We start from the raw sequence: 14,185 nt of genomic DNA on the forward strand, positions 1-14,185 counted from the left end.
CATCAGGAGGCGCCGAAATTGAATATAATTTGCGCGAGTATGACACCGTGTATGAGTACATGACCGTGGACATTGTGACCATATTTTTGTGAAAAGTGTTTTTAATCGGTGTACACTTTTCACGATGTCAGGGGAAACGCACGATGCTTCTTGGGCTCTTAAATTACTTGAACGTGAACCAGATTACGAACAAAATTATGTAGCAAAAAATTGGGCTTATATATGTGCGACAGCCTTCGGAGTTGCTGTACCCATTGGTCTCAATATTTGGACCAGAAGACCTCTTTGGGCTGGTTTGTTTCACTGTTTTCATCTGATTGTCTCTGAGAGTATTCTTTTACTTTTTTAAGAGCAATAAGAGTTTACAAATTTTTAGAATCAAGTACTGTCACTTCCGATTTATAATGTAACGAGACTTTCGAATTATCATAACCTTAAATATACACTGTTATGCAATACACCATTATTATCGACGAATCAACAATTTACTAATGCTTTTAAAAATGGCATTTCTTAGGTATTCAATATCACTTCCTTTTCGGAGTCCTAGGATTTGGAGCTGGACATTTATTAACAGAACGGGATAAGTATGTCCTTGCTCGTAGAGATGCTATTCTCCGAGACTATATCAGACTCCATCCCGAAGATTTTCCTGCCCCAGGTACGGTACCATAAAAATGATATTGCATTTCTTGTAACTGTCAAGTACATACAAACGCTATGAAAACCAAAATACACTGACAAACAATTGATTTAAAACAAATAAAAAAGGCTATATACAAATTGGATAACATTTTTGAAAAAATTTGAAAATCCATAAAGACAAATAAAGCCTGTAATTATATTAATCATGACTATTACAATCAAAGTTCACCAAATTGACTGCAATATTTGTTGATCTTATTTATTTCAGAGAGGAAAAAGATTGGCGAACTCCTTGAGGACTGGGTGCCAGTTCGTTAAGGGTTTGATTATTACTACTTTTTAGAATTACTATAAAAACTTCTCGAGAGCTTGGGCCTGAGCAAAAGAGAAATACCTAGGAGCGAATCCCTGTACATGCATTCTGTAAACAAAAAAAATACACCATTTAAAAACCAGAGGAAAGATTGTTTTGTCGGGAAGTAATTTTTTTCTTTTTATTCTTCAGATTGATGGCTGTTTTCAACAATTTGATGTTGCTTTTTTTTTCACGGGTCAAACAATTCGCTCACTTTCGAAGAAAATCGTAGAGATAAATAAACAAGATTGAACAAAAGGTAGAAACAAACAACGCATTCATTCACACCACAAATGTTCGAGAATTCAAGTCACAATCACAAATAAATGGCTTTTACACGATGCGTATTAACAGATGCCATTTTTTTCTTGGAATAAGAGAATGACTGTGCATCAACGAAAAAAAAAAGAAATAACAAAATCAGTTATTGTGTACGTGGAATCACGTCGTCGTGATTAAATCATAAAATTGATGAATCGTCAATCGTTTTATCTACTATCTAAATTTTTAACGCGTACGAAGTACCAACGACGATTTCATCGAGTTCTTTCTCGAGTGAGTTTCCCAATTTTCTTTCTCCAGATTTCTTCTCATTTTTTTCTCTCTGGATTATAATTATCATTGGCTAGTCCGGTTCCCTTTGCGTCACCCAACCAAGGATATTTGTTGGGACATTCTCTACACGTTTCCAAATACCTGTTTAGGTCATAATAAAGAAGCTGTTCAGTTTGATATTTTAAAATTAATTGGAAAAATGATGTTTCGACACGAGAACATCGCGAATAATCACTCGTCTCGAATGATCGTATTTTTTCATTTCCTTACCGTGTAGCCGTGAAATTTGATTCGGCTGGCTTGAAATCGAGGGCACATTTATTAGGATTGTTGCAACTCGGTCCAGGAATGTTTTGCTTCGTTTTACATGCCCAAGGCTCATAATTGGTCAGGGATTTGAGCGGTTTTGGGTCGGTCATCCAGGTCAGTGCTTGGGTCGCCGTGACGAAATAAACGTCGGGTCTTGTAAAGAGGAATTAAAATGTTTTGAAAATCACATTTCTTCTCAATAATATTAACGAAAACGAAGATCTGAATTTACTGCAGAAAGTCGATTTTTTCAGGCACGAAGATTCCTTTTGTGAAGTAATCAAAATTTCTTCTCCGCAAACTGATTGGTCGGGTTAAAAAGTAATTGGTGAAAATTACAAATGAACTTACAACGTTACAGCCCAGTCGAGGAATTTGGCGAGACCTCTTTCAAGCTCTTTGATTTGGAACCAATTCGTGTGGAATGGCATCATGTAAGGTGCTCGGTTCTGTTCGTAATAACGATTGAAATCTTCTTGCAGCCATTCAAAGACCTCCTGTGGATCGTGATTGTGAAGGACACATTGATCGAGATAGGGGCAATGGCCTCCTTCATAACTCTCGACGTAGTGAGCGTTCAGTGGCAGTTCCCAGACACCTGAAATAATGAAAATGTCGATTTTACACACCAAAATTCAGAAAGATTTTGGTGAAAAGATTCGTAAGTTCGTTGGGATTCATTCGAGGAAAATGCCATCGCGTCAATCATTACCTGGGAACGATTTCGAAGGACAAGTTCCAGCTTTGCATTCGTGGGGAATTTTGTAATCCAACGTGTATGGCCAAATTGGAATTTTTGATGGGGATATACCGACACTGCTGTCGTAAATGTAGCCAAAATCTTCGATCACTTTGTACTGAGTATTACGACCGGGTTTCAAATACGGAGCTCTCATTCCTACTATTTCGCTGGTCGTTATGTTGCTAAAATGTTTGAGAATCTCACGCATTCCTATCATCTCACCAACCCATTCTTCGTAGCCTTTGTCTTCCAAGCCTTTTTGGAGCCTGGAAATGAAACAAAAGGAAAATATAATTCTCAATAATCCCTGCGGAACGAGCAGTGGCTGGGAGCTCTAACGAAAATATCGTTTTCCTTGATCCCTTGAAATCTGAGCAAAGAAGAATTCGAAAACTTTTCACTCACGAAATCGTCTCCGTTGCTATCTCGTGACCATCGTGGGCAAAGCTTTGGACCATATTGTAGTTGCAGTACTCGTGAGATATGAAAAATGTTCCTTTGAGAGGACAACCGTTAGGGTTCACACGATCCTTATCGAAAATCTTTTGGTAGTGATCGAAATTGTTGTGGTTTATCGCTCCATCGAACGTCAACAATATCATTTGAGGTGTCTGTTGAAAGAGTTCGATAATCTTCATTAGTGCGCTCAATTTCTGAGAACCATTCGAGAAACTCGAGCAGATTCTCGTTAGAAAAGACTCGAATTTGAAATAACATTTTTGCTTGAATTTGTTAAATCTTCATTATTGTTTTCAGTTGAAATTGGCTGTCAATTTCGTGGACTAGAAAAATCTACGTTGAAAAATCATTAATTGTTGCTTGGAAAGGATTTTTCCAGCAGAATTATTTGTCCAGTAAGAAAATCGTGGATTTACATCTTCTGGCAACAATCCACCAGGAATTAGCGTGCCATCACGAGAGCAGAAACAATATGGAAGTTCGCAGTTTCCTGGATCACATCTTTCTGCCAAATCTGTTGGTGTTTCGGTGATAGGAGCAGGAGCTGGGAATAAAGATGAGGAAATAATGATCAAAATTGAATTCTCTACATTTTTTCACGTTTTTGAAGTTTGGTGGAAACTTACTCGTTGGGATGGGTCCGCAACGAGCCTCGTTCTTGAAAGTGCAGAATTTGCTAATGTCATCGAAATGCAATCCGGACGGACATCTGTTCAAGTAGGGATATCCATCGACGCACTATATTGAGGGGAACGAACAAACGAATCAGCATTTCAAGCCGGAACACAGATTTTTGGATAAAATTGAAGGAATCGATTCGAAAGTGATTTCTTACTTGATAAAATCTTCTGCATGTTGCCGGATCTGCGAAGTTGCCATTTCCTTGGCCCTCAGGACATGTGAATTCTTCTTTTTTATTCTCCTCGCTTTTGCTCTTCTGGCAATTGACTGAAAAAATAAACGAGCTTGTCACTTTTCTCCTACATCGACCATTTTCACGTGCTTTTTTCCCATCGAATTTATGAAATTTATGCCCACATCGACGGGGTTCGATGTAATGTGTTATTAGAAATTCAAATTTATGTGCCTTCTCCTTGCCAACAACACGTTCGTTTGTAACGAACACCAACAAGTTGCAACACTCAGTATTATTCACAAGACGCAAAGCTGTAAAAGTTAACGAAGCACACGTTCAACGGATGCGCGAGATGAGGAAATGTCAAGGTTGACTGATCATCTGAACGTCCTTTGCATAAATTCTTATGTCATGAAATTCGGCGATTTGGCAACCTCATTTTTTCAATTTTCTTTCGTCTCATGCACATTTTTTCCTCAAAAATTCTCAACAAATTTCTCAGCGTTCGTTGCTTTTGTTCCGTCATTTTATCAGTCATGGGAATACTTTTTTCAAGTTGATGCTCGTTCGCAAAGTACTTTTTTCTCAAAAATCTCATTATACCTAAGAAAGTGAAGCAAAAAATTCAATGATTTCAGATAATTGAACATCGAAATTTGTCGTTTGATTCTTAAAAAAAATGAGGTTATGATCTTCAAAAATTACGTGAATATTAGTTCGTGAAATTGGAATGAAAAAGAAAAAATTATGTCACAGTTGGATGATGAGAAATTGTGTCGTTTGACCATTCTGCCGCGAAAGATTATAGAAAATAAAATGTGTTTATTTAAGAAAGAGGTTAGTCAATAAAACATATTCAAATCGAACGAGCTTCATCGACTGATTAAATTCACAACTTTCTATTTTTCAAAGTTGTAACGCTGGGTATAATCGGCGAGATGATTGAGAGTGAATATTTAACGATCTGTTTGCCATTTTACGTTTCTTCGAATCGCGGTTTTTCTTAAGAGACTCAAAATCATAATATCAATGGATGAACGAAGTGAATAAATATTGGCTATCGGAGGAATACCGATTAAAATAACAGTTAAGAAAAAAGAGCCTCCCGGGAACCGGTGATTGCTTTTAGAAAATAAACGGGAGAAATTCTGTGAGACACGGTCCTCAGAAAAGAGTCTTGAGAAAGCGCGTGATATACGCGCCGTTACAGCTACGGAACATTCCCGATGAACGAAACGCTCCAACTTCAACGCTTATAAAATTGTCAGATTTACGTTCGAGGCGAACATGAATAATTAATTGATGATGAGTCGATGATACATTTTTAATATTTTACTATTTTTTTCCACATTCCATCTTCAAACTCAAATTTATTATGTTGGTTGGGAAAGTCTCGACCGATATTCGCGGTCAGTGGCTGTCATTACTTTATTTTTTGTCGTACATCATAAATACTGTAAAAACGGTGCGCATCAAAATAATGGAAAATTGAAATACTTTCGTGGACTCTCACTTTTTCGTGCTCGTAAGTTTTACTTTTGTTCGGAACCATTTCTGAAAACACTCGGTGCAACATTTGGCCAGCACGTTGAATTCTACGAAACTTCATCGAGTTCGTGGGTTTTCGAGCCTATAAATCTCGACAGTTTCGTAGGAGATTGAAATTAAAAAAAAGTCCATTGTCACCGGCAATAACAAGGCCACGAATGCAAATACATCGATCGATGATAATAGGACGCTTCTCTGTTTTACAAATGTAAACAAGTTTAACGGTTTTCTGTCCGCCGCACCTGGACAAAGTGTTATCGCGAAACGAGATCCGTCGCGAACCTTCCGAGAAAAACGTGACTGAATTGTTTATGTCCGTTCCCAGGAATTCGGTCGCGAGAAATAAGCAACGAGAGGAAAAAAACCCGAGCGAGAACTAAGACCGTTAAAATTTGATCAGTGAATAAAAAAGTTGGAGAAAAGTTGAAACTATGGTGAGGAGAAAAAACTACGCCAATAGAAAAAATTCAATTCGAGGAAACAAAAGCAAACTGTGACTCGCTGAACGGAGCTATAAAAAACAACGTTTAATGTTATGAAGAAAATTCGTAGGAAGTTTTCTCAGGGAGGACTTCGCGTAATGATAAATAACGTGAAATAATCGCGTGTCTAATAAGCACAAGTACAACTTGAATCACGTTGGCTTCTGTCAAGAGATATAAGTGAAAGTACATAAGTCGATAATTACAACGCGACCTTACGAATGTTAAACCGGACGATAGTTGCGACGTCTGTCCGGTTATACGATTATCATTATTATTTCTCATTTCAAACGCGCCCCTTGCTCAGATGATGTTCGAAAAATGTCAGTTTCACGGCTGGAATTTTAGTGCGATTCAAAAGTGTCACGTGACGAGTTACTGAAAAGTCGCGAAGTTTGACGGGGCGATGGAAAGTGAAGGTGCCAGGCAGGCGAATTCTACTTTGGGAACAACATTCCCTGTACTTCTACCGACCAAGGTACAGTTTCGTTAATACAGTTAAATCCCGATTATCTCTGATTGACAGGTCCAAAATATCGAGGAATCGATATAAATTCACTGTTGTGCACTCAAATCTCCAAAAAAGGTGAAAAGTCAAATGGGCATGCGGGAGTCAATGATGAAGTTTTGCTCTGAAAATCGCACTTTAATACGAAATACTGGAAAAAAGTTCGAAAAATTATTGAATAAAATATGAATCATCAATAGTTTAATGTTAAAATGAACTCGGTAATTTCGAAATGAAGCAAATTGTAAAAAGAAAATGAAATTGATGAAAATCGACTCGATCATCACGAATTGAATGAAAATTAAATCGACTGTACATCGTCAGCGTGAATTTTGAAAAATGGTTATACACAAAAAAGGTATTGATTTCCTAGTGCGAATTGAAACGTGCAAAAGTGTATTTTCATGATTTTCGTTCGCCTCCATTTTGAAGAATGTTTGATTGAAAATATTGAAAATGATAACTTCTGTTGCATCGAGCCGCCCGTGATAAAAATGTCACGACACTCGCGATCGACGTAACGGTTGTTTTCACTCTTACAGTTGGCTCCTATAATTTCCTTGGAATGAAAGTGATCGTCGAATCCCATTTTAATCTTTATAATTTTCCTTTTCAATGGATCTTCGTGCTTGTCTTATTATTCAAGAATTACCCAAATATTGTCATATCCACGATAACAGTATTGTGTAACTGATTTTCTCATGAAAAATAACTGAATTATGTGCAGTTTAGAAAGTCTCATAGACGCAGAGACAGAGAGTTCATGAAATTGGACAAAACACTGGAAAAAACGTGTGTGGGCGATCTCGTATCGAGAAATTTTCAAGGAAATAACGAGAATGCAAAATGAAGTATGCAGTATTGATACGAGGACTAAATTTTGCAAAAAACGGCCAAAAAATGCTCGATAGTTTTTTGAACAAAGACGAAAGGTTACTGTAAAAAAATAATCAGAAACAACGAAAAATCGATTTTTATCAATAAAATTTAATCGAACGCGCCTACTTTTTTTTATTGGATTAAAAAACAGAGTAACTATCGGAATAAGTTGACAATCTCACAGACACATGCACAAGAATCACAAATCGACGTCTCCGTTAATGGAAAATGGAGTTCGAGGATTAAAATATATACAAAAACAAGATAAATCTTCGGATTATACACACGCGATTGATTTGTGGAATGCACAATCCACGAAAATTCGAAAATTTCGAAGATTCTTCAACGATCGATAAACCAAATCGTTATTTCATGGGAGTTTGTGTGTTGACCAAACGAGTCCTACCTGCGAGAACCGTTAACACGGCGCAGACGATCACCGTCCCGTACCACTTCATATTAACAACTAACAAACTGTTACCAGGGAAATTCTGAAAGGTACAAAAATCCCCCTCCCCCAGTAAAACAACGAATAGTGCTCGCTGGAATTCGCCCCACGTCTTCACCAAACACTACGCTCTTTATCCAGAGCTTCCAAAGAGATGAACTGTAAACGTTCGAACATCTGCCTTCCGAATCAATGGGAACGCCAACAGCTCCAACCACTAAACTGCACAATTTCCCCGTCCGAAGAGATATACTTCTCTCCTCCTCCTCCCCCCCCCCCCCCCGCCCCCGCCCCCTCGCCCCTTCCCAATTGAAACGAATAAATTGAATGTCTTTTATTGTTCAATAGCTGAGAAAAACTCGAATTGATTCGGAATTATGATTCCGCAGATTTCTTGAAATTCTACGAGGAATTGTAATCGAAAATTGTTTCTAGCTAAAAACGACTTTTATAGGTTGAAGGAATTCGTTTTACTCATTAAGTCATTTGCGGCAAGTAACGTTGATATTTTTTCAAGGGTTCGACAATTTTGCTTCCAATTTTGATTTCGTTGTCTTTGTAAATATACACGAGACTTGCGCGAAGAAATCCTGTTCCAAACTGCACCGAAATGATTCATTGTCGCGAAAGATGTTTGTTTCGAGACATTTTTATAGCTAGGAAAAAACGTTTCGGAACACGAACCCTCTCGATCTTCGAGATTTTTTGTCTCGACGATTTTTCTAATTCGTTTTTTCCTCCTCCGTTTGTACTTTGTCTGCTTTTCGCTCTTCATCCTTTTCTCGAACTCTCCAACTCGAACAACAGCTCAAAAATTTACAGTCGAGCCGGATTGGCTGACCACTTTCTAGCGCCGCGTCTCCGAACGAGCCAGAGAAAAGTTTCTTCGCGTGTTGGACTATCCCAGCATACGCGCGAGAGGATCCCTCCCTCGAATCTTTTTCTTGTACCTTAGACAAACGTTGAAGTGAATCTCCCTGAAATTCCTAAACTCCCGTTATAAAAGTCCGATTGTTTATTGATCGAAGGACTTGTACGTTTTCTTCTCTGCTAAATCGGAGCAAATGTGAAAGTGCATTGACGTTTATCGTGGGTTATGAACTTTGGCAACATTTTCTAGGTTAAGCAGATTCAATACACTCGTTTTGATGCATATTTCAGTTCAATTTACGTTCTATCTTCACACCCACATTTTTTGGACATTTTTTAAACATCTCGAAACCTTGATAATGATTATCTGAATATTTGGATACTTTACTGTGCTTCTGGAGCCATGTTTTTTCGCCATTTCTCCCGCCATATTAGTTTTGTTTTTGTTTACATTTTCTAAGCGTCTCGAACACGTAGGAACAGGCAAAACATTTTTCTATCCATATCGAATAAATGATTTGAAAAAACACGCGAATATTTAACTTTATTCCTCGATTTTGTTTTCTCAAGATTTCTGAACACGAATTCGAGGCTTTGTACACTCTGCTGTGGTAAAAAAACGTTGGGCAGAGTTCTCTGAATTTCTTTGTTTGTGCGGTGATTAATATATGCTTTATGTTTATTTTCTCGAATGCGCATGACACTCTTTTTGTTCCTCGAACGTGGAAACTGACGAGTTTTCAATGCACCTGTACAGCAATTTCGTCCTTCTCGCTCTATGTTCGTGAATCTCCCCTCGACCTTAGCACACACTAGGAACAGGAGAAACCGGCTGTCCGAGCGTCCGACCGACGAGCTACAACACACTTTCGGCCACGGTGGGCGTAACCCGTTCGATCGTGTTTGGTTTTTTTTCCACCTCAACTTCTTATTTTCACTTATTTATCGTGATACTCTATCGTCTCGAAAAATCATTGTGACGCATTGATTTTTTTTTCAGCGAGATCGTTGATTTGTGGGGAAAATAAATATTTCGTGTTTAAGCTGTTGCTGCATTTTTTTCGGTCACCAAAATAGTAGCCATTTTTCAATAACTTTTTGTATTTCGTGCGAATATTAGCATTTGGACTAAAAGATCGTGGGTAATACAATTTTTTTGGTATTTCGAAATTTTGTTTATTATACGAAAAAAATATAGATTGGTCTTGATAAAGTTTATTTGAATGAAAAAAATTACAATTCAATGTTGACCATCCGTGGGCCTCTATTTTTCTTCGATTTTTTATCCTTTTTTTTGGTTTTATCGTTCGTCGGATTCGCAATATTTTTCGGCCAAAATTTGTTCGTGTAATTTGGATGTCGAGGCACTATTTTTAACTCTTGACGAACCAAATCAAACATTGCGACGGTCGGATCATCGACAAGATGTCGCGTTTCGTTGACAAAGTTCAGGCCCCATCGGAGTGTGGCATTCCAATTTTTTTGATCCTTCAACACTCTTCGTGTGATATCAGGTAACTGTAAAATGACGTCACCGAAGAGAGCACAAGTCTCCAAAATTGTTGTTAAGGCTGAAAAAAAATCATGGATTTGCAGAACATTCGAGATTGCATATTTTCTAAATTCGTTTTGCAATCAAAAGACACACTCGCAGACTTACCTAGTCTGACGGTTGAATTTTTAAATTCTTCCCCGTTTCCAAATGAGATATTTACACCCTCAATAATCTCTTGATTGAGCCCGATGATAGACAGAGAATTTTCAGCAAGCATCGATACCATTTTGTATCGTTGTTCATAATTTTCCATTCTCCTCAGATTTTTTACGACGTCCAAATGTTCTTTTCGTCGTTTTACAAAATATTGTTTGACTGATAAATTGCTTAAGAAAAACATCCAAAGTAATGCAAAATCAAATTGAACTTATTGCAGGTAATGATTTACGCGTCCACGTAAAAATCAATTATTTTTCAGAAATATTGTAAATCGTAGTTTGACTGCTCTTCGTAAAATTTTCAACTATATGCTAAAAAAATATTCATTTAGTACAGCAAATATTGTGTTGTTTTCAATGTTCATATTTATTACTATAATTATCCTGTAGGACAACGATTTTTATTTTCATATTTGACATATTGGATTTGAAAACGAAAAAGGATACATATTTGTTCGTTAATCCCGCCACTCTTGATTGATTCGTCATCGTTCATTTGACTAGCGATTGGTTCGGACCGTTCGGACTGTTCTGACATCATTTGCCGCACCGGTTCTTGCGCAGACGCAACACGTGTTATGGTTGACACGAGAGCGAATAAAGTAAACAATTGTGTGAACATTATCATTTGAATGGAATTTGAATGGAATGGAAAACGTAGACACTTTTATTCCTGTCAGTGTGAAAAATTCTATACTTATAATCAAGTATATTTGTAGTTATTGCGACAATTTGAAAAATATATTTACCAAACGAACTACATGCGTCTCACTATTTTCAGCCATTTTGAAAATTGCGCCATCTGGCCACATAGTTGTCGAAAAGTATAGAAACTCGCTGTCAAAATGACGAAGGATTTACTCAAACCGAAGATAACATCAATGTTTCAGTGACAATATTGTTATCAAAGTTATAGTTCACTGTCAGTGGTACTGTTTTGGAGTGTGCTTTTTTACTAGGAATTAAACGTCGGACATAAATACTTGAATACTCTTCAATAAGGGGGAATGCTTTCCGAACCACTAACCGTTACCTGCTCGCGTATATTAGGTTTTCGTGAAACGATATATCCTAAATTGTTCCGTCACCACACAACTTGTATTTGACTTTTCAAATAATAGCTCCAGATTTAGTGGAAAAATTGTCTGACCACTTTAAGCTTTTGTGGTTATTTGATTATAAACGACGTCAACGATTATGGAGACGATGCAGGAGGCTAAACTCGACGTGAGTGTTTTTAATTATACTTAGTTCTCTGATATTCTAAAGTTCCTGACACTTATTCTTTCGACGTGGCAATCATGTTGAGAAACTCTCAGTTTTCAATCAATTTTTCTTTCATTAATTACTCGTACGCTGTATATACATTTTGTAAACATAACCTCAATGGCATACACTACCATCAAAGAGGGTTGAAAAATATTTAACTATTCTATTTTGTAGCTTCAAGTCTTCATTTTCAAAGTTCTTATGATACATTTTTGAAATTTCATAAATTCACTGATCAGCAATCTCTAGAAAAAAATCTGTTATCATTAAGAAACCTTGGCTGTATAGTTATTAAATCTCAACAATTATTTAGATGTACGACGATGCCATGTATGGTGTTGACCCTCAAAATGTAGAAGGAGAAATGACTGTCGGCTCTGTACCACAAAAAGCAAATCTTGGAGAGCCAGATTTCAACACATTGGATGAGCCTATCCGAGATACAATTGTGAGTTTTTACTAATTACATGCTCCAAACATGAAGGGTGACCAAGCTTATGAAAAAAATGTCTCAATCTCTAGTATCAAAAAACTTGAAAAAAAAATTGTGAAATACAAACTAATACTTTTATTTAATACGCAGCTGAGGGATGTCAGAGCTGTGGGAAAGAAATTCTTCCACGTTATTTACCCAAAAGAGAAAAAAAGTTTATTGAAAGAATGTACGTATTTGAAAGAGTCATGATTAGGGACAAGCGATGAAATTAAAAATCATTTACCATCCTCGTGTGAATTATGAAATATTAGAAAAAAGTCTGTACTGTTCAAATGATTTTTGATTCATCAGCTCTCGTCCCTGGATTCAACAAGTTTGGCTCTGGTATTAACAATTTGCTTGTTTTCCTGTATTATAGGGGATCTTTGGGGTCCGCTGGTACTTTGCACATTTATGGCAATGTAAGATACTTTGGATTTCTTAGCACTCTTGTATTTGTAGTGAACAGAATATCATACAGCACAAAACCTCGTTACGTGCCTGCAACGAATTTTAAATGTTCAATTCACTTAAAGAAAATTTTCATATGTTCGAAAGTGTTTCAGCACCAATACTTTATGCTGAATACCTGTTTATTAAAAAACTATTAAAAAATTTTATAAAACAGTCAAGCTTTTGCTTACTATTTTGTCTAGGATATTGCAAGGTTCTTCCGACACACCCAACTCGAACGACGGAGGTCCAGAATTTGCAGAAGTTTTTGTTATAGTTTGGATCGGTTCAATGATTGTAACGCTGAACTCAAAACTATTGGGTGGCAATATGTAAGAAATTTTTCAAAAGGATTTCTAGAAATCCAATAACCTATACATATAAGTATCGATTTGATGAAGTACTATTGATGAATATTTCACTGTTCACAGATCTTTCTTCCAAAGTGTTTGTGTTCTGGGATACTGTTTACTGCCAACGACAATTGCACTAATTGTCTGTAGAGTAATATTGACAATGGAACAGACAACGTTCTTGTTTTTCTTGCGATTTGTCATTTCAGTAATAGGATTTGCTTGGGCGACTTATGGTAAAATTCCCCAAATAAGAAAATTCTTCAATTTATCTTATCCCAATGATCGAGAATAATATCAACGGCAAACATATTCTATGTAAAGCATGTAAAATATTTTGTTACAGCATCAATGGTGTTTCTCGGAGACAGTCAACCACCAGGAAGGAAAGTTTTAGCAGTTTATCCGATATTTCTATTTTACTTCGTGATTTCATGGCTAGTGATATCGCACACGACATGAAACTGCTCGAGATTTCATGTTTGGGGCTGTAAAAAAAGAAACGAAAAAAAGTAAAGACAAAGTGAATGTTCAGCACAAATCCAAAACACTTTATAATCCAACATTCAAGAGGAAAGTTCTTTGCTGGTCCAAACTTTGTTGCACTTTCGATCTGCTGGACCAGTGAGAAAATGATTTCTTAATCGTTTTGGCTCATTGTTCCGATCTCTTCCCGAAGATGTTCATAACTCAAACCTCTTTTTCGCATTCCAAATCGTCAATTAGTAGCGAGAGATTCAGTCCAAGCTCGATTTGTACTCATAATTGGAGTCTATACCTTGTTGGTCACATGCTCGATCGAAATTTCCTTTTTTACCAACACAAAACACAACGTTAGAAGGCGATTGCGTAGTTGAAGTTTGCACCATTGGAATTCAACAGCATTTTTTGTTACTTTCTGCAACATTTTTGTGCAAATCAACACAAAAAATGTTAACAGTTTGAAATATGAAAGTACTTGAAGCAACGGTAATCACCATTCCCGTTCCAATGACCCAAATTTCAATAACGCAGGCGATAGTTCCTTTTTGTTGTTTGTTCTTCAGTTTTTTTTTACATTGCATCATTCTAGCCAGTATTTACCGAATAACGAATAATGTTTTTACCAAAATCACAATTGCATCAACGTTTGGTATTCATGTATATTGTATATAATATTTATGTATAGACGACATTAAAAATAATTGAAACAAAAAAAAACGAAGATGAAATTCTTGATTGCGAAATTCTTGATCAGATACTCGTTCCCACTTTGTTTTTTTTTCT

General features: G+C 36.8%; 4 protein-coding genes across 6 annotated transcripts; 2 read left to right on the top strand and 2 right to left on the bottom strand.

Annotated features, from left to right (window-relative positions):
• The first annotated feature begins 22 nt into the window (after positions 1-22).
• On the top strand, positions 23-1,341 carry ND-B14.5B (NADH dehydrogenase (ubiquinone) B14.5 B subunit). 2 transcript variants are annotated; one of them, XR_006261391.1, is made up of 4 exons: positions 23-293; positions 518-661; positions 914-1,068; positions 1,151-1,341. XR_006261391.1 is itself a non-coding variant. In XM_043422215.1 (3 exons), exons 1-3 carry the CDS (start codon positions 125-127, stop codon positions 961-963), a joined length of 363 nt encoding a protein of 120 aa, XP_043278150.1. In that variant the 5' UTR covers positions 23-124; the 3' UTR covers positions 964-1,102. The 2 variants fall into 2 exon arrangements, 1 of the variants encoding a protein (XP_043278150.1); XM_043422215.1 differs by lacking the exon at positions 1,151-1,341 and having other exon boundaries at positions 914-1,102.
• On the bottom strand, positions 1,126-8,016 carry Cda4 (chitin deacetylase Cda4). Its single transcript, XM_043422206.1, has 9 exons — positions 7,745-8,016; positions 3,901-4,013; positions 3,692-3,803; positions 3,482-3,609; positions 3,012-3,217; positions 2,577-2,872; positions 2,216-2,462; positions 1,826-2,017; positions 1,126-1,696 (listed from the first exon to the last, which is right to left on the bottom strand). Exons 1-9 carry the CDS (start codon positions 7,794-7,796, stop codon positions 1,591-1,593), a joined length of 1,452 nt encoding a protein of 483 aa, XP_043278141.1. The 5' UTR covers positions 7,797-8,016; the 3' UTR covers positions 1,126-1,590.
• Positions 8,017-9,855: 1,839 nt separating this feature from the next.
• LOC122412770 (coiled-coil domain-containing protein 134-like) lies at positions 9,856-11,241 on the bottom strand. Of its 2 annotated transcripts, none has more exons than XM_043422590.1 (4): positions 11,119-11,241; positions 10,817-11,042; positions 10,317-10,526; positions 9,856-10,227 (listed from the first exon to the last, which is right to left on the bottom strand). In XM_043422590.1, the coding sequence occupies exons 2-4, from the start codon at positions 10,995-10,997 to the stop codon at positions 9,890-9,892; spliced, it is 729 nt and encodes a 242-aa protein (XP_043278525.1). In that variant the 5' UTR covers positions 10,998-11,042; positions 11,119-11,241; the 3' UTR covers positions 9,856-9,889. The 2 variants fall into 2 exon arrangements, with proteins under 2 accessions (XP_043278525.1, XP_043278526.1); XM_043422591.1 differs by having other exon boundaries at positions 10,817-11,060; positions 11,119-11,186.
• A 213-nt stretch (positions 11,242-11,454) lies between these two features.
• LOC122412771 (protein YIPF6) lies at positions 11,455-14,137 on the top strand. The gene is made up of 7 exons (XM_043422593.1): positions 11,455-11,596; positions 11,952-12,086; positions 12,222-12,300; positions 12,493-12,535; positions 12,770-12,898; positions 12,998-13,155; positions 13,266-14,137. The coding sequence occupies exons 1-7, from the start codon at positions 11,567-11,569 to the stop codon at positions 13,379-13,381; spliced, it is 690 nt and encodes a 229-aa protein (XP_043278528.1). The 5' UTR covers positions 11,455-11,566; the 3' UTR covers positions 13,382-14,137.
• Positions 14,138-14,185: the final 48 nt, after the last annotated feature.

The sequence above is a fragment of the Venturia canescens genome, chromosome 6, assembly GCF_019457755.1.
Source record: "Venturia canescens isolate UGA chromosome 6, ASM1945775v1, whole genome shotgun sequence".
NCBI classification, from domain to species: Eukaryota; Metazoa; Arthropoda; class Insecta; order Hymenoptera; family Ichneumonidae; genus Venturia; species Venturia canescens.

What these genes read in the sequence shown, in the direction of transcription:
- Cda4 (XM_043422206.1), bottom strand. Translation starts at nt 7,796, where the DNA reads ATGAAGTGGTACGGGACGGTGATCGTCTGCGCCGTGTTAACGGTTCTC. An exon ending in GTGGATTGTTGCCAGAAGAT is followed by an intron (nt 3,218 to 3,481) that starts GTAAATCCACGA and finishes CTCTTTCAACAG; the next exon opens with ACACCTCAAATGATATTGTT. An exon ending in TCAAATTTCACGGCTACACG is followed by an intron (nt 1,697 to 1,825) that starts GTAAGGAAATGA and finishes TGACCTAAACAG; the next exon opens with GTATTTGGAAACGTGTAGAG.
- ND-B14.5B (XM_043422215.1), top strand. Translation starts at nt 125, where the DNA reads ATGTCAGGGGAAACGCACGATGCTTCTTGGGCTCTTAAATTACTTGAA. An exon ending in CAGAAGACCTCTTTGGGCTG is followed by an intron (nt 294 to 517) that starts GTTTGTTTCACT and finishes GGCATTTCTTAG; the next exon opens with GTATTCAATATCACTTCCTT. An exon ending in CGAAGATTTTCCTGCCCCAG is followed by an intron (nt 662 to 913) that starts GTACGGTACCAT and finishes TATTTATTTCAG; the next exon opens with AGAGGAAAAAGATTGGCGAA.
- LOC122412771 (XM_043422593.1), top strand. Translation starts at nt 11,567, where the DNA reads ATGGAGACGATGCAGGAGGCTAAACTCGAC. An exon ending in TGCAGGAGGCTAAACTCGAC is followed by an intron (nt 11,597 to 11,951) that starts GTGAGTGTTTTT and finishes ACAATTATTTAG; the next exon opens with ATGTACGACGATGCCATGTA. An exon ending in AGCCTATCCGAGATACAATT is followed by an intron (nt 12,087 to 12,221) that starts GTGAGTTTTTAC and finishes TTTAATACGCAG; the next exon opens with CTGAGGGATGTCAGAGCTGT.
- LOC122412770 (XM_043422590.1), bottom strand. Translation starts at nt 10,997, where the DNA reads ATGATAATGTTCACACAATTGTTTACTTTATTCGCTCTCGTGTCAACC. An exon ending in CGGGATTAACGAACAAATAT is followed by an intron (nt 10,527 to 10,816) that starts GTATCCTTTTTC and finishes GCAATTTATCAG; the next exon opens with TCAAACAATATTTTGTAAAA. An exon ending in AAATTCAACCGTCAGACTAG is followed by an intron (nt 10,228 to 10,316) that starts GTAAGTCTGCGA and finishes ATTTTTTTTCAG; the next exon opens with CCTTAACAACAATTTTGGAG.